Below are 26559 nucleotides of genomic sequence, written 5' to 3'. Positions count from 1 at the left end.
TGCGGTGTCTTGTAGGCTTTAAACAAGATACAGGCAACTTTATATAATTGATACTATGTAAGAGCGTGTAAAAACATTACAATTGTTTAATTTAGAGAATAAAATTTCACGAAATAGACGAATCCTTACATTTAAATCCTCCCGAAAAACGGATCGGATTCACGACCTACTTTACGAGTAAAGCGGATAAATTAAAACGTAATTCTTTTGTTTTCGAAACGGTTAAGGAAAATAAATGAAATAAACGAAAATAAGACAGGATAATCTGTGAAATTCTTTCGGAGAAATCAATTTAAATTAATAAAGTTTGGAGTATTCAATTTAGAAACTAATTATAGAGTCTAATAAAGAAAGCGTCGTCCCTCTTTGGAAATCCTTCGGGCAATTCTTGATTTAAGATACGAGAGGCCCTTATGAGTCTACATTTGTTTAAAGATCATCTCTATACATGAATTTGAATCGGGTGAAGCCGAAAATATATCTTCCACAATGCAATTATTATAATTTCTACCATTGTTTTTTTTTTTTAATTTTTAATCGTTTAAGTAAGTAATTTCTTTAAAATTTTATATTAAAATGATTTAATTCTCGTCTAAAAAGTTTCTTTTAATTATCACATCTAAACTTACAAGCCTAGTTTTTCTTTTTCTTTTTAATGTATGGGTCTACTATTGTCTTCCAACTGTCACAATTTGGTTACAGTTCTTATAACAATGGGTAAATTTATATAGAATTTCTTACATATAAAAGCCCGAATAATTATTCTATAACAATAAATCACTTCTTGGACATTGAATGGAGCATAACTTATAACACTTGAAACATGTCAAGAGAGTTATAACACTAGAAAAATTAAAGAAAAATCTAGCTTGATGCTTATTGTTTATTATTTAACAGGAAAAAAAGGAAAATGTGGTTGTTTAAAATAAAGAAAATGCAACTTATACGTTAACATATATTTTAATGCAACTCTGAAGTCAACAGAATACATCATTGCTGCAATTTATTGATCAATAATAATAATTAAGTTTAATATTTTAAGAATAATTGTGTAAAATAACAATTATTATTATTATTATTTATTTATTTAACAATTCATTTAACAAATAAAAAAGTCCTATCAACAGTTAACTAGTATTGAGTTTCCTCTATGCTGTGAAAGGGCGTAAAATTTGTGTAAAAAATTATGTTCGATTATGGAATTGAACTTTCTGATCAATTTTCTATATTATAATTCATTAAAAAATTATTTCTTTTTATATAATGTAACATTCATATATATAAATTTGTTTTATTTTTTTTTTTACAGAAAATATAATTTTTTCTTTTCTCATTTAAAGCAAGCTCCATTATGTTAAAATTTTTTTAGATATCACTAAACAATTTTTTCAATAAACACGTTCAGGTCTCGGTCCGTCAGAGATGCAACGTCGAAGATAAAAACTTGATATATAAATTTATAATTTAATAACTTTTAAAAAATTCATTTTTTATATATAAATTTTATTCTTAATTTTTTTAGTTTTGATGTGACTGGACGGATGATTCGATTCTCTTTCTGGAAATGTAATTTGATTCTTCTCCCGGTTTACGACTTGGCAGAAATGTGATCCGGCGAGCTTCCGCGCGTTACCTGTTTCGCTTGTCTGTTAGTGAATATCCAATAGATTTCGACACGTTCTTTAGTCTATATACAATAATTCTGGAAGTTGTCGGAAAGATATAATTATGTACACGTTTCGAAATTTGTGAACTAAAATCGTAATTATTTCCTCCTGAACAGGCTGCCGAACATCCCCTTTCTTTTTGGCTTTTTGTCGGAGTGGGCCGCCAGTTCTCCTTCCGAAGAACCCTCCGAGGATGTCGTTCTCGATCGGTGGTCCACGCTCGAGGGATACTGGTGCGACTGGTAGTTGGGTACGGAGTGTGCGGGTAACGACATGTGACGAGATGCGTGGGTAGACATTTCCGTGGCCGGATAGGACTGGAATTGCAAAAGATAATATAGAAATTTTGATTGGTTACCGTCGCTAACATATTTAAATATCTGACAATTACTTTAAATATTAACATTTCCTACAACTTACCTGCCTGTATGCTACAGGATCATGAACATTTTTATCTTTAATGCGATATACTATTTAAAAATATATACATATAATGTTATTAAAATATTTTTAAAACAATAATAATAATAATTTAATTGCATAGCATAAATTTTTTGCATCAACTTAAAAGCTTTAGCAAAATTTACAGAAACAAAGAAGAAAAAATGCTGCACACAAAGCGAGCTTACGTTGATTTTCGGATTCGCCGTCGGAAGCGGCATGCCAATCTTCGTCGGAATCGTTATGATGCACAAAAGAGGGAGGGGGAGGATTGTGAGGGAGAGGCGGTGGTGCAGAATTAGAATGCAAAGCAATATCTATGGTAACAAAAAAATTCATTAAAGATATTAGCCATCAAATGCATTGTCAACCAGAATATATAATTAACCCGTTCTTTAAACAAACTTAAGTTAATGCGTTAGGTTCTTGCATGCCTAAATAAGAAAATAACTTAAGTAACAAATCCGAATAAAAATAATTTAAAAATAAAATTTATTCTGTAAATGCAAAAACAAAATTTAAAGCAAATCCAACAATAGAGAGCATTTGAAATTTATTTATTTATTTTGAATACAGAAGATAAAGTCACCGAGACTTAAGATAATGCCCCCGTGGAAAACAATACAAGACCCAATTAAAACATAATAAGCAAACAAGTTGTTTGCTTATTATGTTATTATTTTTTAATGGGGCCTTGTTGTTTGTTTGTTTATTTATTTTGTATTTAATTCAAATAACTGATTTATTCATATTTTATTTTGTATTAGTTAGGGTTTGTTTTGATTTTATAAATTTTGTGTTTTTCCACATTTCTAGAATTTCTAATAAAAAATGTCAATAATTACTAACATTATCTTTCTTCTGTTATGCAAATAATTGACATCAACTGATGTCTAAGACAAGCAATGGTGTATTTTTTGAGTAGAATTTTTCATAATTTAAATTTTTAATTACTGATTTCCATTAAAATGTTTAAAAAATCAAGGATCTAAAATGTCTTATATAGGGAATTTACTATTGTATTTATAAAAATTTCTATTTTTGTTCGGATATTTATTTCTCCGGTTGACTTGATCTCGCCTGTTGATACGTCTGTATTTTAAAATTAGTCAATGTAATAGTTTAAATTGATTTCATATAGAATTAATAAGATTACCAGAATCTACGCTATCTTCGGAATTCCTGTGTATTTGTGACCTTCCTTGATTATCGCTGTTGATCATTCCGTTCTGGTTTGGATGTCCCGTAATCGTAAACGTTGTGAGAGTTTGATGATGTTCGTAATCAGAATTTCCTGAAATATATCAAAATCGTAAGCTAATTATATGACAAAATTCTCTTTTAAAATAATTCTCTGTGATGTATGAATGTAATTTTTATACCGGATGGATAACTAGACCGTCCTTGGTTCTGAAACATCTGTATTCTACTTCTGACTGATACTCTTTCGTCCTGAGTGTGGATTGAATCGGATACTGGCCTCGAAGGAAGAGTTGTTCTCGGAGGAATAGGAGGTTTAGACTTGTCTCTCATTTGTACGGCTTCGTCGTATGGAGGTGGTTGTAAATGAGGTGGCTGTTGATCTTGCATAGTTCCAGATGGATGGGAAGACACAAAACCTGTAGTTCTTCTTTGTTCTGGAGATGATCCTTGACTGGATGTTGTAGAGAGAGTGTCGTGTGTTCTGTGGTCGGCGACGGGTGTGCTGGTCGTGCTCCCCTCGCTTCCGGCAGATGGAATAGATTTTGTTTGTTTCGAGTTTATAATATTGGTATTCTTATGAGTATCGTAACTTAATAATTGCATACTGGGAGGTAGAGATGCGTGGAATGAGAGTTTGTTTAACCATTCTTGCATGGAATTTTCATTTGGAGCCATAAAAAGAAATTCGGCACCATCTGATAACTGTATTCTAAATACATTTTTCTTCTTTATATAGTCTGTGGCTTTAGTACATTTAGCTTGGAGTAAATTAACTGGAGGAGCAGCTGCATTTTTATCGATAAATGCATCTTTATCTTTGAAAAAACATAATAATTGACCACAAAGTACAGTGTAATAAGTTTTCCAAGATCTTATTGTTGCTTTTTTCCCACCACCCTGTAATTCTTGTTTACGTTCCAAAAATCCTTCGACTTCGACAGGTGGTAAATCTGCAGGAGTCCTTTGACGCCGAAGACTCGATCTTCTGATAGTGAAACTCGGGGTGCGCTTCGGTTTCTGATGTCTTTCGTCCAATTTAACGCTTTCTGCCCGTTTGACAGAACTGCCCTCTCTACGCGGAGAAAGTAAATCGATTCTCATACTTTCGACTCTCTTTACAATTCCACTCTTATCTCCATCTAAAGATTTCTGACTAGCAGCTCTGAAAATTCCACCAGGTGGTCTAATTTCTGGCATTTCGTGGGCAGGTTCGTCCCTCTTTCTTTCATTTTCACCATCAATATCAATAGGCCATTCTTCACCAGGTTTTTTGAATACTATTTCTTGAGTTCTCCTCCTCTCATCTTCTTTTCGTCTTTCCTAAAAATAAATAATCAAAGTATTACTAGTTTATAAATTTTATTATATTATATAATTTATTTTTAGTAATAAAATCCTATATTAAGCCATGAATTCATGGAAAAAAACAGTACTTTATTGGAACTTAACTAATATAATTTAAGCAAGAACCCATTTTCAGATACAATACAAATTCTAAAAATGTAAAGCTCTGGCACAATTTGTACTCATTAAAAGCACTAATACATAAATTGTTTGTTATTTAATCTCCAGTAAAGTAATGTTTTTCCAGTTGTATATTTTCGATATTTTTCTTTCATTATAATTAAATGCAAATATCTAATAATTTTGTTTGCTAGTAAAGTTAATATGATGACAATAATTAAGAAACGTTGACACATTTGATATTTTTTCAAAAAATTAAATGAATTGCATGTAAATATTAAGAAATTAATTAATTTCTTTTCCTCTTCTTTGATTATAGATTACAAAAATAACTTTTTTTTTTATCTAATCAAACCTTTAATTAGATTCATACAATTAAATAATAACAATTTTAGTTTGTTTCTCTAGATTTTTAATGTTAAAAATGGCATTTAATTTCATAAAAATGTTTTCTTTTAAACAATTTATGGCCAGAAAGCCATGGTTAGGTTCTGGCCCTCCAGAACCTAACCATTTAAGGCTTACAAAATTTAGGAGTGAAAACAAGAGAAAACTTTGAAATCATTATTTATTTCATAATAATGTTTGAATAAGCTGGTAAAAAAGATTTTAAAATATTATTTTTAACGAGAACATTTTGGTCTTGAATCTAAAGAGCAACTTCGTCGACTACATCAAAAGCATATTTGTCACGATTGACAAGTAAATTAATGGAAAAAAGGCAAAATGTGAAATCTTTCATTGTTTTATTAGTGTTATTGAAGAACAGATCAAACCTGAAACTACTGTTTCCTAGCTCAAAGGTGAGTTTTGACTTTTTAACACGGATAGTTGGATAAGTATAATATGAAGTATGTTGTGAATATAATATGTAAAACTCTCCGCTGTATCCCAATTTCTCATATACTGTACTACAGGATATAGTACAATACATGCACATTGTGTGAGTGATGCATTCATACTATATACATGAACATTGCTGAATTTGACAGTTCTAATGTAATAATAATAAGTCATGTTTAGAGAGTAATAGCGTAAATACCTGGTTTTTACTGGTTTGATCCTTATCATTTTTAATTACATTCATAATTGAAAGTCGTCTTCTGACTGCTAATGTATAACTTGCTTTTGTTTAGTGTATTGTGTAGCTAGTGCAACTACAGACTTCCCTGTAACTATGATGATGCTTTGTTTATCCTTAACTCTTTCTTAATTTTATATCACTATATCTTAATAATGTCTTCTATTACCCCTTTAGGAAAACCATGTTCTAGCACTAATCTTCATAAATTTTGTATTTCTATCCTCTTCCTTTGTAGTGTGTGTTACTGCTCTTTTTACTAATTCTCTAAGCACTATCATCAAACCAGTGTATTTATTTCATAAAATAAAACCACACCTGACTCCTTTAACAATGTAAAATGATATTTTGTTGATCTATGTAAATAATGAAGTCATACGACTTAAAGTTACTGGAGGGATATTGCACAGGCCATAATAAATGGGTTGTCAGGTGTGATCTTGTGTAGGGGACTGCCAGTTGCCATTATTGATTTAGAACATCTTAATGTTCCAAATCAATGATCCGTTCAAAGGTTATGTAAAACTATAAAGGCTAACAGATTCTTTCTGAATAATGTGTAGACGTTGGCATATTGTATTCATAATCTTGTTAATTGCTATATAATTAACTTTTTACCTATTTATTCCACTTACAAGGATTTAATGTCTTATATTCTGTGAGAAAGAGTTAATATTAAATGCTTAAATATTAAAAATAACCAATGAATCAATAAAATATTATAGCTAAACCACTTTGATTAATATATTCATTTACATCAAGTATCCTCTTATGTTCTTTGCGTTTCATAGCATCTACTCTTTCCTGTTCTTTCCGCTGTGCTTCTACTTTCTTATATTCTTCTTCCTCTTGCTTCTGTTTCGAGAATGCCTCTTCTATCTTAAAATAAAAATGTAATGATAAATGTCATACACTTTTATACATTTTACATATCTAATAATTAATTTATATTTAAAAAATCAACAAATTTACACGGACACAAATTAAATAAACACTTGAAAAATCCTATTAACCTTTCTTAAAATGTATTTTCAATACACACTGTTTAAAAATCCATGAATTAACTACTATTTTTCAATATAATAGATGAATTACAAGAAATTAATATTTAAATACACTTACTGTATACTAAATTTTTTTAGTCTATATGTTGCATTTTTTCCTACTGTTCATAGAAAAACTAAAGTACAACCCTGACAAAAACCACAAACAGCATGTCATTTTTATCAATATCTAGCTTATTCTTCAATAATATCAAGCAAAGAATTTTGTACACTTATAATTATTTTATATTAGTAAACTTCTATTATAACTGAAGACTTTTACATTAAAAGTATGTGTGACAAAAAATACTTTGGAGAGTACATTAATATTTAATTATTTCACCTTTGGTTTATACACAGCTTTCATATGATCATTTGTCATATCAACAAGACCCTTACACACATTTGGAGTGATTTCATCTCAAATTTACTTGACTTTTCCTTTTTTTTTTTCTTCCTTTAACCATCCACACTTCCTTGAGGACTTGTCTCAATGCTTTTTAAATTCTATTCCACGTGTTTTCTATAGGGGAAAGATCGGGCTGCTCAATGGTCCATTTTAATGTATTAATACTATATTAGACCAGGGGAGGCCCTAGCAAGGTTTTCAGGTGGTGCAAGATCTCATTGTGGCACCCTCCCTGTAGAGACTAAACATAACATACATTTTTTACATTATTAATAACTCAGACCTCCAAAAGATTAGCATAGTAGTAGTACGGATGAGAAACAATAATAGTAAAAAGAAACAATATTTGTTTGAAAAGGTTAACAGTCTACAATGTTAAGTGCAAATTTCATGCTATACAGTGGTGCCTTGTATAACTTATGCCTCAAATAACAGACGCTGCGAACAACGGACTTTCTGTTTGGCCATTACGTGACTCGAGCAATGGACTGGCTATGAACAATGGACTTTCCGTTCAACAGTTACGCAAGGCAAACAACGGACTTTCTGCAAACAAGTGCGAATGATGTTTCCACTCTTTTGCCGTTGCCAATGACAATCTGCTATTTTCAGATGCAGCCCTTCTTGGCTTCCCAAAATAGCTTCTTAATGTAGATATTTTGGGAGCCTTTGAAAACAGTTGCTCTTTGGCTGCAGAAGAGTAAGGTGCTTTTTTTTTCTTCTTCATGAGTAGCCCTGATGGTTGAGCTCCTTCACTGCCTAAAGTACAGAGCTCCCGTTGGGATTTGGCTTGTTCCCTTGTTTATTACGTACATCACCTCAGTGCAGAGTATTTACATTTATTCAAGTGTTGTGCAAATCATGTCTTCTAAAAAAAACAGAAAGGTGATTTCAATTGAAATAAAGCAAGAAATCATCTGAAGAAGTGAAAGTGGGGTAAAACAGTGTGACCTAGTCAAAGAGTTTGGTCTCAGCAAGACCACCATCAACACCATTTTAAGCAAGAAAGATGCCATCAAGTCAGCCAAGGTTGCCAAGGGAGTCTCCAAGATCTTCCATGTGAAGCATAGGTCTTCACTCCATGACGAAATGGAAAGGCTGTTGATGGTTTGGATCAATGACAGGCAGGTGAGAGGTGATATCTCTATCCAAGAAGTTATCTGTTGAAAAGCCAAACTCATCTATGACAAGTTGAAGAAAAACAAGCAGCAGCAGTGGCAATGAAGAAGAGGAGTTTAAAGCCAGCAGGGGGTGGTATTTTAGGTTCAAGAAAAGGTGTGGAATCCACAGCGTCACCATGCATGATGAGGCTGGCAGTAATGACAAGGAAGAAGCAGAGAAGTTCTCTGTTGATTTTCAATGATTTCTCAAGAATGAAGGATACCGCCTGCAACAAGTTTTTAATGCTGATGAAACTGGTTTTTTCTGGAAGAAGATGCCCAACAGGACCTTCATTACCAAGGAAGAAAAGACTTCGCCTGGACACAAACCAATGAAGGACAGGCTGACACTCCTGTTTGCAGTCAATGCCAGTGGAGACCTGAAGATCAAACCCCTGTTAATTTACCATTCTGAAAATCCCAGGGTTTTCAAGAAAAACTGCATTGTCAAGTCCAACCTGCCTATATGTAAAAAGCTGCAATGTGTAAAATACATGTCTGTATGAATGTGTGAAGAAAGTGTTCCTCCACCTCCTCCTCACAACATCTGACTACCCGGCATAATTGGTGACAGCTCCATTTTCATTTTTTTTTTTATGGTACAGTACAGTTATTTTATGCTGCAGAATGAATTAGATGTTTTAACATGTATTTCTATGGGAAAATGCATTTCGTATAATGGACTTTTCACTTAACGGACTTGCACCTGAAACGGATTAAGTACGTTATATGAGGCACCACTGTATGTGTATACTTTTGAAATGCACACAACCCAGCTCACTGTTGTATAGAATTTATTTTAGCAGGTAGGGTTAAGTAGTAATAAGGTGATTGGGTTTTATTTTTTGCGCAGACAATCTAGCATTGCATTTTCTGCGCCCCTATGACAGCACCTGGTACGGTCGCACCACCCTACAGCCAATCCTGCTTTTAGCAATATGGTAACTTGCACCATCCTGGTGGAAAATAAAATGCCTGCGATATTGTAATTTTTCTAATGATAACAGGTTTTCCTCAAGGTTTGTTGGTATTTTGCTGCATTTACTGTTTCCTTGATGAAATGCAAATTCCCCACACCTTGGGCTGACAAGCAACCTCACACCATAACACTTGCTGGGAATTTTATAGTGTTATAGACAGTCACAATGAGATGCCTCTCTTCATTTTCTAACGACTTTTTTCCATTACCTCCAATGCAGACTTTCAAACTTATTTGTGTTTTTGTGAAAAGTGGTTTTGCCTTTATCTAAGTAAACAGATCACATCACAGTTGTTAAAAATATTAATATTTTATTACCCAATAGAAGCTTTAGCCAAGTTTGTGCAGATGGATACAACAAATTTATTTTGTTACTTCCTTTCCTTACTTTGTTAACTTTATTCCATTCCTTCACAAATTCACTGAATGATGCACCTGAATTATTTTAATTATTTCATGAAAGTGTTTGTGATCAATGTTCCCTCTAAGCTGCGTGGCCATGCACTGCTCAAATTGTTGCTGCGCATGAGAATTTGTGCGCCACACAGGCAAGCATGCACACTGATTTTGAATTGTTGTTTACTTATTTCTCACTATGTCTGCAACATGATTATTGCTACATATATTTTGATTAACTCATTGACAAAAGATAATATTTTGTATAGAAGTATATTTTAAAATGAATTTTAATCTCTACTTTATAATTAATTATTTTAATTTTTATGGGAAAAAATAATATTTTATATATATATGCTCAGAATCTTCTCAGTAAAAATGCTTTTTGCTTGGAGAAAAGTATATGTTCCACTCATCTACCAAAAAAATTAGAGGGAATATTGCTTGTGATCAGTCTTTCTTATAGTTGCTGGCCTACCAGTTAATTTTCTGGATGAATTTTTACCAGTTTCCTGATATTTGAAACAATACCCCATGCTGTGGAATTACCAATTTTTAATTCCTTTGCAATTTGTTTTAATGGAAAGTAAGAATTACTTCACATACATCAACACCCAGTATCATTTTTATTAAATGAATACATCTCAATAATAATAGTATGAAAAAAAATACAAATATCATGTGTTGGGACAGGTCATTTAATGTATCGTCTAGGTATTTTTGGTCAGAAATGGCTCTATCTAAGCTTTTCTTCTCCCCCCTTTTTCTGTCTTAAATGCTTTCTTTCAACTGCTCATAAAAAATTTTCATGTTAACAATACATAAAAAAGTTATGTAAAAATCTTTGGTTATAATCAAAGTTTACTATAGTCCATGTAGGAAAAGAGTAGACACGAGTCAGCCTGAGATGAAAGGGATGGAATGAGACATGATTAATGTATCAGTTTAATTTTATTATCAATACTCACTCTTAATTCTAACATTTGTAAAAAAATAAAAGAATAGAATTATTTATGTTAAAGATGGTTTAAGAAATGTAAAAAACAAAACAGCTGAGAGAGATCAGATCCATGTGTTAACTTCCAAGAGGGAGCCTTGTTCTATCCCTTTCAACCGATATAGACCCTTCTAGTTTGGACTGATTCGTGTCTCTCTTACTGTGCAGACTATAATATAAAATAATTATATTATAAGTGTACAAAAATTTTTCTGTTTGATATTATTGAAGAATAAACTAGAAATTGATTAAAATGACATGACGTTTACAGTTATTTTTGTCAGGATTGAGATATACAAACCATGTTAAATGTTTATGTAACTACTTGTCATATTTCTGATATAGTATATTATAATGCCAATTAGTATTTTCAATATTAGCATCATAAACATCAATTTGTAATACAAACATATAATAGTTCATAATACAGCTATCAAAAATGGAGCCCAAGTTAAACTCTATTATGAATTGCTACATATTTTAATAAATTTTTACTCTTAATGCTTGCATAATAGTAATTTATATGTATTTCTTATAATCCAAGTCAGCAGTTAACTCCACAATTAATAAAAATATTAAATACTAGCAGGTAGGCCTGGCATTGCTCAGACAAAAGTAATGATAGCAAACATTAAGATTATTACATTATAGTCAATATTACCTGTTTTCACAGAATGCAAGAATTGGGTTCCCCTGTTTCCAGACTAATTAGAGAATGTTTAGATGGGTCTAAAAATATGTTCGATTTTCCGCAAAAACGAAAAAACTGCATCTGCATCTTGCACGTCACTTTCTTTCAACAATTCCATTGTTATGTAACACTTCATTGTTGACACTTCCATTGTTGATGGAAGTGTTAAGCCTTAATCCTGTCCCGCTCCCCCATGGGGAGAAATTTCAAAAAATCCCTTCTTAGTGTGCATTCTCGTGATATACCCTAACTGTGTACCAAATTTCAACTTTCAACTCCTAACCTTTTGGGCTCTGCGCTGATTATTATTATTATTATCAACTCATCTCGATTATATATATAGATAGAAAAAATGATTTAACTTTTTCATTATGAAGGGGGCGGCCAGGTTTACTTTCCTAGTTATACCAGTGTACATAACAATATCAATGATTATTTGTAAAAGAAAATTAGCTACTAGTTATAATCAGTATGATGGAGCACCATTTATACTTCTCTCGAGGGACCAAGTCAAAATGATGTATAACAAAGACGTCTGATTGAAACTTAACTGAAAATGCACCACAAAATGACAGAACTAATAATTTTTGTAAAAAACTCATAGTATTATAGGTTTTGAATAAACCCTTGCTGAAAAAATGCAAAAGGTACTGTTTTGATATTATAGCTTTTAATGAATGTTGCATTGATAAGTATCTCAGTAGATACAGTTCACATACCCAATAAATTCTAAAATGAGTTTTAGCTATTCAAGACTAAAAAGTCCTTGTAACAAGTAGTAATAATGCAACCATCTAGACTACCACTATATTGTGATTGCTTTACACTCATTAGCCAATAATCTACAACTAATCCTCCTCTCTGAGAGACAGCATACTTGTATGGGTCAATTTTATGCTATTTAATTTCAGAATATGAAGAGGGGAGGGGTATGAGAATAGAACAAAGAAAATTACTCAGAATTTCTAAAAAACCTTCATTAATAGAAATGAAATTCCATAATAAAGTATTTAACCATAGAAAGAGATTGTTTTATAATATATTATAGAATCAATTGGTTATCAAAAAGTATAAATTGAAAAATTAAATTGAACAGATTTGTAGAAAAGTCTATAGAAGTTTATTTTAGCAAATCAATCTGTGACATCTGTTACCCAAGACAACACAATTTAACTTCACGTTTAGTTATTTCCATTTTGGAAGTAATTAATAAATACTATTTCTTTGCTACATGTACAGCGTGGGTGGAAAGTAACTAGGCATTGAGAAATCATTGTAATTTTTGTAATAATAATGCAATTATAATAAAATTTGCAAGTGCATGTACATCGATCAATGGAATTTTATAATTCTTACATCAATGGTGTGGGCAGTAACAGGCTGCACTTGCAGTAAAAAAAAAAAGATGACCAACTGCTCGTCTGATCAGAGTGAGTGCAGATTGCTGCACACTATGAGGTGTGAAAAACAGTGGCTGTTGTGAAGGGATGTCATGTCACAATCCATCTACAAGCAATCAAGAATTGTCATTCAAAGTTAAAATGACCACAGGTTTGGTTGCAGACATAGAAGTAGCATTCATCCACATGATCTGAGGAAAGCATGTTGTTGGTGGATGGCACCAGTGCCTATATTGAATTTTAAGGTATGCATCTGTATTTCAATTTAACAAGGTACACATCAAATAATTTTCATCATCATTGGATATATTTTCAGATTTTATTATATTATTGTACTAGTATTACAAAATTTCTCTCCCCTCTACACACATGATTGTCAACAGAGTGGTAAGAAATTCTTTATTTGAATAGGTATTATCAAATTATTATTATTAGTAGTAATAATTTTTGTAGGAATAAAAATTAATAAGTATCTATTATAATTGAAAGTGCAAGGGTAAGCAGAATGTGACTACTGTTTTTGTTGTTCAGTATAATTGCAACAAGTCTTGCCATAAATATCAAATAGAAAATTTAAATAATACTTACTTTGGTAATTCTTTTCAAAGCAAGAAATTTATCTTCCTGTGCTTCGATTGTTTTAAGGAAATCGTCATGTTTGCGAATTAATTCTTCCACGGCGGCTATAGATTCACCGTACTGATTATCATTTAAGACTGGTTCACGACTTTGTAACCAAGAATCCAATTGTTCTGCATCTCGTTTAAATATCTAAACGTCCAAAATTAACAGAAACTTAATTTTGACAAGAAAAGAATAAATGATTTAATAGCCTTATGACTTAATTCTAAAATACCTGGGCATCCAGATTCTGTTCGTAGAGAATTTGACGTTTCTCCCAAGTCTGAAATAATGTTTCTAGTGACGTATTTAACCTCTGTACTTTATCTTTTATTTCTTCGGCCATAAAATGTCCAGTATTAATAATTGCTTCTCCAGTTTCTTGAAAACGAACAAATGTTTCCAGTCTTGTATCAATTTCTGCTTTATGTTCTTTATGCCTGTTCAATAATGTTTCTGCACCAGCAACATCTTTTGCAAGATCATCTGATGTTATTAGGGCCATCATTTCATTTATCCAAGCCCTAAAATAAAATTTTAAGTGTTTATTTATGTAATTTCTTCATTAAAAATATTGACTTACTTTTAAGAAATTACATAAATATTTTTGTTTTATACAACTTGTATGTGGACATTACTTATACTTGTTTTTTGTCTACAGAATATTAAACAAGATATAAGGTTTCAGTTTAACAGAGTAAGTATAAAAATCTGTTGCCATGATATATAAAATAAATCTAAGAAACAATAGTAATGTTTCTTAACCTGACTAACCCTATTGTCTTTATTTCTAGAATTTTTTTCAAGGTAGTTATAAAAAAAAAGATTTAACAGGAATCCAGATTAATACAGAAAATCTAGTAACTTAAATTGCAAACCTGAATATCCTAATTGCAATAAAAAAAAAAAAAATTGTCTTAGCTGCATTATTTATTAGAATTAGCTGAGAATGATCAGTTATTAAAAAATGTACATAGATTAAAACAAGGGTCCCAAACTATGGCATGCAGTAAGGCTTTATCCAGTCTGCATTACTTTTAGACAATTTAAAAAATTATTTTACTTGCATTAAACAATTTAAACTGAAGCCGGGGAGAGTAAGTGATAGGGCCATATTTACTTAAAAACAGAGGTCCCATTTTCTCAAAAAAGCCAAAACATGGATTACTAACTGTTTCTAACTCAAGCAAACAACACACAATAGTGTTTTCTTATCTGTACTTCCCAAAATAAATGACGTTTGTAATGTATTTTATTTGTGTTTAATGTATTCTTTTAATTTATGTATATATGTAAATTAAAAAAATGCATTGAACACAAATGTGCAGCAGACTGGAGTGATTTAATATCACACACACACACACACACACATATATATATATATATAAAATGTGATATTAAATGACTCCAGCCTGCTGCTGTTGTCAGAATTAGTAAAGTGGCTCACTTCTTGAAAAGTTTGGGGACCCCTGGATTAGAATCTATCTTTTGATCATCCCATGCAATTAATTTTATAAAACCTGTTAGCTTTATAAAATTAATTGCATGGGATGATCAAAAACATAGACAATATTTATCTGTAATTCCTCAACAAATACATCCAACCTGTCCAGGCATTTATTAAAAGGATAATGAGTTTGCTCATCCTATCCTCAAAAAATTCCTGGCTATCCAGTGACAGATTCGGCCTGTTTAGAGTTGATGATGTATCAAAATGTCTGCAGCAAATATCCACAGTTCTGACGTGCTGTGATTAAGAAGAATAAACCCTTGGTTAAAGAGTCCAGGATATTTTCTTCTAATAGTATTTTTCAAGTGTCTTAGCATATTGTAATACAAAGTAATATGAATAATATGTCCATGTTGCAAAAAACTCCTCCAAAATCAAACCTATGGTATCATCTTAAACTTCCATGTTCTTAGTGGTATTTACCAAGCATGAGATGTTTCCATTCCACAGAAGCAGCACCATGGTAAGTATAAAACAATGGACCCATGTCTTGTTATCTGTAATAATTCACTGGAGAAAATCATCTTCCAAGAAATTTCAAGAAGTAAAGACATGCCATCATTCAGTGAGCTTTGTTGCCAGTTATTAATGCACATGTAACCCACCATACATAGATACTATTGTACTGAAAGTCATCATGCCAGGCCAAGCTACTAAGAACATCACTTTGTGGCAAATTATCTATTGTGTTTGATCATGCAGTTTGCCAATTCTTGTGGAACTGACTTCTGTTGTTAAGCAGTTTAGATGCCTACTGTAGCTTTCATTACTCACAGGTTTTTAAATGGAATAGAATAGTAGAAATTTATACTGATCTCTAGAACTATGGATCAGTGTAAACTCTGATCCGAAATGCATATAAATAAAAATCTGTGAATTAAAATTGCCTAATGGTTTCTTGACCTCTGGTGAATGTCAAATTGGAAGGACATAACAAATTTGTTTATTTGCCTGCAAAAATAAGAGATTGTTTCCGGCAAATATTGCTGATGTTAGAATTAATTCAGCTTGCAGGTAACTAAAGCTAACTCAAAAATAATTTGGCTGGTTGATTTTTTATTTGGCTAAAATTAACTAGTGCTAAATTATATTTTGTCAATTTAATGTTTTAACACAACTCACATTAATTCTCTAAATTCATCAAAGTAGGCTTGTAATTTTTCTGCTTGATGCAATTTATCTTTTTTCTGTGCAGATTTTTCTAAAAGTTGATTCCATGTTTCTGCAACTTCTTCATGTTTAGCATCAATGTGTTCTTTTGCATCTGGAAATTGGGCAGCTAAACGACGAGCTTCTTCTACAAGAGCAACAACTTGTTCTTTTACGGCAGCAAGGTCTCTCTGTTAAAATAATTAAGTAAAAAAACAACAAACAATGAAACTTGTACATCAAAATATGATGTGTAAATGTTACTTTTCATACATAATGTGCACACACACAAATCTAGATATATTATTATATACTATACATATATAAACATTCCACTTACTTCAAAACCTTCATGATGACGAAGTAAAGCTTGAATACTTTCCAGATCATGACCATAATCTTCACTCGATAAAACAGCATCTTTTTCGTGGATCCAACTAATTGTTTCATCCGCACTACGATCAAATGTATGGACTTGTTTAGCACCAGCTAATGCCTGAAATTTTAGAAATATAAATAACAATAATAAAAAGCTATAGAGTAAATACAAAATTAAGATAACTCTAAAAACAACAAAAGTATGGAGGAGAATCATATGCATATCTTCAAACTTTTTAAATGTAATGAAATAATGAGCTTGTATTGTTTATGATTAATCTAAAAAATCTGAGTAATTTTTATCATCATGCAAACAAAATACTAATTATATAAGTTTTCAAAACTTTCTATAGTATCAGAGTCTCTGACTTATATAAACAAAGCATGATTATATAACATGGAGTTCCATGTTATATGAAAACAGAAACTAAGTTATTGTTTTGGCTAAGCTCTGCAATACCTAGAAATTAAACTAGATAATTAGTTTAAGCTTTATCAATTGCTAAAATGTTGCAAATTATTTCAAAATAGGTGTACTTATTCTGATGCTTCTATTGCTCTATTAAGCAATTATTTGTAGTTTAATATTTTATGAATGATGCCGGTAAATTACAACTGAAAACATGAACAATGTTTTCAGTTGTAATTAGAGTAAATTGTATTTACTCTAACAAACAATTTCTATCTACAATTTACTCTACAACTGAAAACATTGTTCATGTTTTCAGTTGTAATTTAACCAATAACAGATAAATAGCTTGCTTTCTGATTTTTAACTATTCTGTAAGCTTTTCAACTGATGTTGCTTCATGCAAGATTTGTTGATCCTCCACTGTGACTTCACCTTATTGTGGTGAATGGGTTTAGTGGTCTTTGTTGCCATATCTCAGTGGAATCTTCCTCACTTGAGATCTGTGGCAAAATCCAATAAAGAAGGATGCCCATCAATTCCCAAAGGATCCTCTTGGGTCACCATATTATTGCATATAGCTTTGCAGGCATTAACTATGTTATTTTGTTTAATTTTTATACTCCTGCATGGATAATAATGCTCTTTTTACACATATGTAAGGAGGAGGAGTTAGGAGAGAGTGCCTGAACTTGTTCAGAGTTTATAACTAATCCTTTATCACTTTCTTTTAGGAGTATCTTGAGTTGGCAGGGAGGATTGTTTGTGTAGTTTTGCTAGCTCTATTGATCCTGGTTCTTCCAAAACTCTGAAATGGAGGTGGTGGCAGTAATGCTTTCCTGGCTACAGACATACACTGTTTCTTGGAGGTTATTGTGCCACAGTTATGGACTGTAAAGCAGAGAGGAGCAGGGATGTCCAAAAATATTGCACTTGCCAAACTGTTAAGAATGCTTAAAGGTTTAATCTCTGGCCTTTTTCTTTAATATTTTTGGTGGGCACTCTGACTCACCATCACAGCTTTTGGGGCATAGTTGCAGGCTCACCTAGAGTTCCACTGTAATTTGAATTTTTTTTTCATAATTTTATCATGCCAAGGCATGATAGAATTTCCAGAAATGCAAATGCTGATTTACTGGCTAAGCAAGTGCTTCTTACTCTTTTACAGGTTTTTTTTCTAGAGAAAAAATACTAAAAGACCTAAATAGTGCAAACAATGGCAGAAACTCTTGGCATTTTTGCCTAGCTTGTCTTCTGTGCAAATTGTGGATTTTCCTGCTTTTGGAAAGAATTACTAGGTTGTTCAATAAGTTTTATCATTTGATAAGAGATGGCACTATTAGATTCATTGCTTTATTTCTCTAAAAATAGTACTACTTTTTTTACGAGCACATGTGAAGTTTCACATAGATCTGTCAACTCATTTGTATATTTACAGCTGTTCAAAGTTGATGTGTCACTGTATTTTTTTACAATGGAAAAAATTGAATATTGTGCAGTAATAAAATTTTTATTTTTGGAAGGTGTAGCACCAAAACAAATTCATGAACGATTGTTAAAAGTGTATAAGGACTCTTCACCTTCAATTAGAACAGTAGAAAGATGGGTTGCTAAATTTAAATGTGGTCGTACAAGTCTTGAAGACGATCCACGTGAAGGACATCCAAAAAGTGCATCAATACCAGAAATCGTAGCATATGGTTTTGGAAGATCGTCGATTAACTGAGAGAGATTTAGTAGAAGCCTTAGGGATCTCATTAGGCAGTGTGAGCAATATTTTGGCTAAGTTTTGGGTTACAGAAAGCTGTGTGCACAATGGGTGCTGCATTTGTTAACAATGGAACAAAAACACGTTCGAATTGACTTTCTCAGCAACATTTGGAGTGTTTTAAAAAGGATTAAAAGTATTTTGTGCATCGTTTCATCACTACGGATAAGACTTGGGTCTACCACCATAATCCTGAATCAAAACAAGAGACTAAGGAGTAGTGTGAACCCAGTACTTCGGCTCTGAAGCGAGTTAGAGTCCAGAAATCGGCCAAGAAGGTGTTAGCATCAGTTTTTTGGGATTCAAAAGGAATTTTGTTCATGGATTACCTCCAAACTGGTAAAACAATAAACTCAGATTATTATTGTAACCTTTTGGAGCAGCTGGATTTAAAAATTTCTGAGAAAAGATCTGGTTTACAGAAGAAAAAAATCATTTTTCATCAAAACAAAGCACCCTCTCACAGCTCAAAAAACCATCGTGAAAATCAGTGAATTAAAGTATGAATTGTTGCAACATCCACCCTATTCACCAGATTTAGCTCCCTCTGACTTCTGGCTGTTCTCATATCTCAAAAAATTCATGCATGGGAAACTATTTTCATCAAACAAACAGGTAATAGCAGCCGTGAAAGTGTATTTCAATAGTCTTCTGGATTCTCACTTCAGGGATAAAATCCATAAATTAGAAGATCACCGGAACAAGTGTATTAAAGTTCAGGGGGATTATATTGAATAATAAAATGTATTTCAAACCATAAAATCTTGTTTTTCTTATCAAACAACAAAACTTATTGAACAACCTGGTATATTCACTGTTTAGTTAGAATGCTAACTATTTGTTGTCAATTTCATAAACACTTGTCTGAATAAAAATGCCCTTGTGGCTTTAAAGAAAGATATCACCAAAGAGAAGTTAGTAGATAACAGACCTTTAAAGCAAGTTTTTTTTGTGGGGGAGTGCTTTATGGCCTTGCCTCCCCCACTTATACAAACTATGAATAAAACAATATTCTTTTGAATATAAATTTTTAATATCAGAATTAATAATATATGTATTTGATACTGTATTTTATATATAATTTTTTAAAATTAATGTAATCACATAAGTGCAAAATTTTTTTATGTACAGTTTCTAAAAATTAAATAAAATTTACAAGAATCAAGAACTGCCAATATGAATTGTAATGAATGTATTTCTTAGAAAAATTGTTTTCATAGTTTTCAAATATTTTAAAAAGATATATAATGTAAAATTAATGTGAATTAAAGTCAAAACTTTTACATACATCTTGTCGAGAATGGCTGCATTCTTTCAGTTCTTCCCACATATGCAATATTTCTGCATTTTTAGCTTTAATTTTTTCTATCTCTGGGTGATTTTCATTTATAAGAGATAAAGCAGTTGTTTTTACAGATGTAACTCTATCTTCATTTGAATCTAAACTTGTTAAAAATGCTTCAAATTTTTGAATCAATATCTGAAATTAAATACAATAAATTTTTATAATTTTTGCAACAATTTTTCTCTGTAATATTATACATGTCTTAATGGGTATCGTAATGAAATTAATGTTAGAATTTTTTTTTATCTTACTTCGACATGTTCGACATCCTTTCCGTAGTCTTCCGAGCTGGCAATTGACATCTGTTCTTGTATCCAAGTAGCTACTTCATCTGCATCTCTTATAAATATAAAAAACTGTTTACTTTCTTGTAATCTTTTGTTTCTTTCTTCTGAAAGTGTTTTCATTGTTTGATAACAAGCTTCTATTTCTGCCTATAATGTAAGAATTCATTTTTATATGTTTGATTTTCAAAAATTAGAAAATGTTGGTTCACATCAATGTTTACCTGCTTTTCTTTTATATTTTCGCTATCAAAATGACCTCGTTCAATTAAACCTTGACTTAATTTTCCCAATCTTATAATATTGTTATTGAAATTTTCAATATCTCTTTCTAAAACATCCAATTTTTTTAATAAAGACTGAAAAATTAGAAAAGTATTTTAATGTTTTGCTTATTTTTTATATTAATATAATTTTGAAAATTATATTTATAAACAGTACTTGAACAGAAGCTTCATCTTTTCCACAATCAACACTTGTGAGAAATGGTTTTTTCTCTTTCATCCAAGCATCGACTTCACTGACTTCAGAATAAAACTTGAAATAATAAAATAATATAATTTTATATATAAACACATTTATACTAAAAGAAACATTAACTAATTATATACCATTTGCGATTCTACGGCATCCAATAATCTAAGTCTTCGAACACTAGATAAATCTTTCAACTGCTGGAAAGCAGACTGAAATTCTTGTAGTTTAGCTTCTACTTCTGTAGATGCAAAATGCCCGTTCCTTATCATCTGACGACCCTTGCTGACTACCGTAGCAATTAATGGCTCGTGAGTATGAATTTCGGCTTCTAATACCTTAAATGAATAAATAATAAAAAGTTATGTTGATTGTTATTTATTTAATTTATAATATCAATGTAATTGTAATTACTTGATGTTTTTTCTGCAAATTCTGAACAGATATTAGATTATTTCCAAGATCTGTAGACGATGCTAACGGCTCTTTTTCATTAATCCACGAAAGTTCATCTTCGATATCTCTATAAAACTGTTGCAATAATAAAGCATCTTCTAAATTTTCTCTACGAATCTGACCTGGTTCGTGAAGTGTTTGATACCTGATAAGAGGTCAATATAATCTTTATATATTTATCATTCAGTATTATCAAAAGCTAGCTTTTTTTAAAAATATATTTAAAATAATTCTTCAACATACAATAGAAAATATTTGCAGTGAGTTTAGATCTCTTATGAGAGCTAATTTATTAAAGTTGTCTGGAAAATTCTTTATGTAGATTAGGTTTTAATACTATTATTTTTACGGATTATTTATATTTGGAAACTAAAATGTTTGAAAGCACAGTCTTAAGACATTCAAATAATTGCTTATATCACATAATTAAATGTATTGTTATATTGAACTATATTCTGTATTACAAGAAATGCTTTACACACTTAAAAAAATAAAATTTAGGTTACAGAATCACTAAATTTGAAATTGTCTCATAAAAATTATGATGATTAATAATAATGAATCAAATGCAATTGAAATTAATTTTAACATTTCATAATCTAAATACCTTTTTACAATACTTGAAGCTCTTTCTTCAATTTCCTCTTTCATAAAATGATTACTATTGTGAAAACTAGCTGCTAAGTCTTTCACCTGTTCAATACTTTCTGCATGATTATTAATATCCACTTCTAAAAGCTAAAATAAAATTCATATTTTTTTAATACATTCAAAATATGTGAAATCTTCAGAGTTTTAAAAAAATTATCTATCCTAACTTGATGTTTCTTTAATAAATTCTGCACGGAAGTCAGATTCTTCCCGTGATCTTCGGACTGCAATTGAGTTTCGACTTCGTCCATCCAGGCATCTATATCTTCTAACATCCGACTAAATTGAAGAGCCTTTTAAATAAATAAATAAATTTATTTATTTAATATTTTGGGAAAATATAAAATTGCATCTATTATGTAATTAAAATAATTTAGAAAAACAAATTTGGATAAAAGAGTAATTTGGTTTATTTACTGATAAATAAAATCTGCAACGAGACAAGAATATGAAATTATACTTTCAATATATTTCTAATATGCAGCATGGAAGGCAGCATGGAAGGCAACATGGAACCACCATGCATTTATATCTCCCACCATGCATTTGATTGACAGATGATTTTGAAAGAATTGTCCATCATCTGCAACCTTCTGTAAAGAGGACGCCATGGAATAGAATAGAATATTTCTAATAAAATTTTCACATTTCAATTTCACATTGAAAAGTAATAAACTTTGTAATGTTACTATTCAATGTACATAATATCAATAAAAATCAAATATTTAATTTTTATTTTTAAAAAAAAAATAGATACAAAGTTCAGCTTACAAGGGAAAAAATCTTATTTCAATGTAGTTGTATTGATTTAATATTACATCTGAATCTTTTTGATGAGTTCTTACAGTCAGCATTGTCAAAGTAGTAGACCTAAAATCAACTTTTTGCTTAAGTCAGTATTACTGAATAAACCAGTTCTCAAAGCCAACCACTGTCATATGCTATCAGGCTAATTAATAACTTACATTAATATAGCTGTTAATTAGCTCGATATCATATGGCAGTGGTTGGTTTGGTAATACAATGTATCTAGTTTTAGTAGAGATGTTCTGTCTGATCCATGTAATCTTTGAATCTTGTTTCATATGACAATTTGAAGTGATTTTTGCCTATGTGTGTTTCTAAAGATGCTATAATTTCTCATACTGATGACATGAAGGCTTACCAAAACATTGCATTTAGGAACTCAGCAATTATGTTTAAATGTTAGAATTAAATTGTAAGTAAATTACACTTCTTACAGAAGACATCTATTATATTAACATAAAAATTGAAGAAAAAAATAATAAACAATACTTTTTATGCAATAAAGTATCTACAGTAAATATAAATTGGTACTAAATAAAAATTTAAAAAAATAGTTTTATTTTATTTCTGTTACCTGATAGGCATCTTGTAAACGTTCTTTTTTTAGAGCTGCTTGATCCAATAATTGTCTCCACAACAACTCCAATTCTTGAAGCTGAGTTTGAATTTCAACAGATGCAAAATGACCAGTTCCTATCAATTTCTCTCCTTCGTTAGAAACTGCATCAATTCTTCCTTTATTGGCAGCTAATTCTGCTTCGAATGCTGCATGCTTTTGTATTTTGCTCAGTAAATTTGTGGAATCGCGATACGATTCGTCTAAGGCAACCTGCATTTTTTCATGTATCCACCCAACAACCTAAATTTACACATTACATTAATTTAAATTAATAAAAACTAAAATAAAAACCATTTTTTAAATATAAACATAAATTACTAAATCATACTTCATAGATATTCCTGAGAAATTGTTGTAATTGTTTTGATTCTTTTAGTTTCTTCTGTCGAATCATGGCATTTTCCTTGAGGCGATCTCGGCGTTGACATATTGCCTGGCATCTGGTCTGTATAGAACTACTGTCGTAATGTTTATTTGCAATTAATTCGGTTGCAAATTTTTCAAGTTGATCTATCTTTTCTCTCTGGGCACTCATTGTTTTTTCAAAGTTATCGTGTTTACGAATCAAAGCTTCAACACTTGACATTGAATCCTAAAATTTGTTTAAAAAATAATTAAAGATAAAAATACCAATAGACTTCAAGTTAAAACTTTTTACAACTTACTCCAAAATCTTCATTATTAAGAAAAGCTTCTTTACTAGCCAGCCAAGAGTCTGCTTGTTCTGCTTGTTCTTTGAACATCTTAAAAACATATCAAATATCTTAATTCATTTTCAATAATAAAAAGATAATTTTAAGTATAGAAAACAAATTAATATGTACCTGAAATTCATAGCATTGCGATAATATTTGTCGACGTTCTTCCCAGGCCTGAATTAACATGCGTCGTAGCTCTTCTAAATGTTGAACGTTTATCTTTAATGTCTCAGAAGCATTGTGTTTCTGCTGTATTAAACGATGACCAAAATCTTTTAAAGAAGAAAAAGCTTCTTGTCTACCATCTATTTCAGCCTAAAAAATAAAATTTAGTATTCAAGCGATTTTATATCATAAATATTTATTATTATTAATAAATAAGCCAATAAGTGAAATATACTCAAACAAGTGTATTTTAATCAAATATAAAGGATATATAGAATAAAATTATCAATAAGACCATTATAACTTTTTTCTCATAAAGGCCAGTTTCCATTTGTACAGAACCATTGCGATAAAAATCCACGAGTATGTATCCGACCATTCAAAGTTAATTCACATTGATTTTTTTATGTAAATGCAGCTGTTAAATATAACCTGATAAACAACAGATACTTTCTAAACATTGGAGTCAACAATACTCTAAAAGATGTCTGGGATAAATTTACAAAACTAAAACTACATCAATAAGAATCAATGGATAGATTTTCTGCTGTGGTTTTAACCATTCCTCTTTATGTGGTATACAGTGGAAACTAGCAGCTATAATTATGAATCAAAAGAAAGGTTAAGTCTTTACTGAAATTTTTAAATTTTATAAATCATTATGTAATATTAAACACACAACTATAAACTATATACAATTTAGTTTATAGTTATAAACCTCTGAAATATACACAAGTTAAAATTCTTCACCTAAATGCAATTTTTTTAAAGTATTAAAATTCTCTCTCTAATTTTTATCTTTAGATAAATCCTCAAAAAAAAAAAAATTTTAAATGGTATTTATATATAGGGTAATTAACAAAATAATTACAAGAAAGCAAATATATATAAAATTATATAAGAAAAACACAAATAAATTAAAATTTAATATTCCACACTTCGAGATATATGAAATTAAATTATATATGTATATAATTTAGATTGATGAAATTTCAGGAGAAAATGTTAAATTTTGTTCAAGAATATGGTCAATTAAAATAAATATCAATTTACTTTTCGCTCTCGATGTAGTTGTAAGAGAGACTGAGCTTCTGCAATGTTATTTGCGAGGTCGGCAGATGTCATTCGTTCGATCATATCATTCACCCAACATTCCTATTTTGAATAATAAATAACTGTTAATTTGATGACACAAAAATATTTTATTTGAAAAAATAATAAAGCTGTATTCTTTCTAATTTACGATGATTCATTATAAACAAATTTACTAAGTTAAAAAGACCACAAATTATTTTAATAGTAACGAAAGTAGAAATAAATTTTCTTACCAATTCTTTGGAATCTGAAAGGAATTTATGTAGTGTATATGAACTAGCCAAACGCTGTTTCCTGCAAAAAATACAAATTATAAAATGTGTAATATATATCATGAATTCTTTTTATTTAGAAATTCAACAAAAAGATCTTGTTCTTATGAATTTTTTTTCTTGTTAATATCAACATTATACCTATTAAGACAAAGATTTGTTAGTTGTCTCCAGTTATCTTGTAGTTCAGACACTTTTACTCGAGTCGAAGCAGCCATATCTGGATACTTTTGCATTAAATGACGGGCTTCTGAATCATGTTCCTGTTAAATAAGAATTCTGTTGTATAATTTTGTTAACTGGTAAAAATCATTATATTTAACAAATAAATGAATTAAAGATACAAACCCTTAATTTTGATTCAATTGCAGTCATGTCACGTTCAATTGCTTCTTGTTTTCGTTGTAAAGTTTCAACAGCTTGTAAATCTTTACCTTCATCCTCAACAGATAATGAAAGAGACTGAAATTAAAAGTTTTCTATTAATTAATTTCATCAGCATTACAGTAATTATTACAAAATGATTCAAAATCCAATTTTTTTTTTATCAATATAAATGTTTTTAGTACAATTTTAAAACAATTTTTTTATCATATTCTAATTTGGCACATGAGATATTGTTTGAATTTTTAATTACAATATACAGGATAGTGCACAAAAAATAGTTCCAGTCTGAGTCTATGATGCTAGTGTATTGCTTGGAGTGAGTGAACTGCATCAGTTGAATGGAACATTGGGTTGAGTGAATGTTAATATTCTGTATTATGCAAATCCACAATACAAGAACTGAGCAACATCAGTTTCATGACTCATTGCTGCCATTGATGCCACTATGTTATAGTGAATGTTCCTAAACACGATTCAATGTGTGCAGCTGTGTATGTGTGTGACAGGTGACCATTTTAAACATTTCTATGATGATGATAC

General features: G+C 30.6%; 1 protein-coding gene across 1 annotated transcript in view; it reads right to left on the bottom strand.

The window, feature by feature from the left end:
• Positions 1 to 941: 941 nt before the first annotated feature.
• Positions 942 to 26559, bottom strand: part of kst (spectrin beta chain, non-erythrocytic 5 kst) — a 96169-nt gene continuing 70551 nt past the window's right edge. Inside the window, 26 exon segments of the mRNA XM_067262933.1 lie at positions 942 to 1984; positions 2088 to 2137; positions 2297 to 2425; positions 3265 to 3402; positions 3491 to 4631; positions 6613 to 6735; positions 13520 to 13702; positions 13788 to 14076; positions 16185 to 16402; positions 16552 to 16707; positions 20055 to 20246; positions 20363 to 20545; positions 20620 to 20754; positions 20837 to 20932; positions 21007 to 21207; positions 21284 to 21470; positions 21933 to 22063; positions 22144 to 22269; positions 23358 to 23642; positions 23731 to 23994; positions 24068 to 24145; positions 24227 to 24415; positions 25319 to 25420; positions 25594 to 25654; positions 25774 to 25895; positions 25981 to 26094. Of these exon segments, the coding sequence (XP_067119034.1) occupies positions 1766 to 1984; positions 2088 to 2137; positions 2297 to 2425; positions 3265 to 3402; positions 3491 to 4631; positions 6613 to 6735; positions 13520 to 13702; positions 13788 to 14076; positions 16185 to 16402; positions 16552 to 16707; positions 20055 to 20246; positions 20363 to 20545; positions 20620 to 20754; positions 20837 to 20932; positions 21007 to 21207; positions 21284 to 21470; positions 21933 to 22063; positions 22144 to 22269; positions 23358 to 23642; positions 23731 to 23994; positions 24068 to 24145; positions 24227 to 24415; positions 25319 to 25420; positions 25594 to 25654; positions 25774 to 25895; positions 25981 to 26094 (5112 nt within the window). The 3' untranslated portion in view covers positions 942 to 1765.

The sequence above is a fragment of the Centruroides vittatus genome, unplaced genomic scaffold (assembly GCF_030686945.1).
Source record: "Centruroides vittatus isolate TY-2023 unplaced genomic scaffold, ASM3068694v2 contig_165, whole genome shotgun sequence".
NCBI classification, from domain to species: Eukaryota; Metazoa; Arthropoda; class Arachnida; order Scorpiones; family Buthidae; genus Centruroides; species Centruroides vittatus.
Note: the sequence above shows the minus strand (reverse complement) of the source record. Positions and strands in the feature narration are given on the sequence as shown.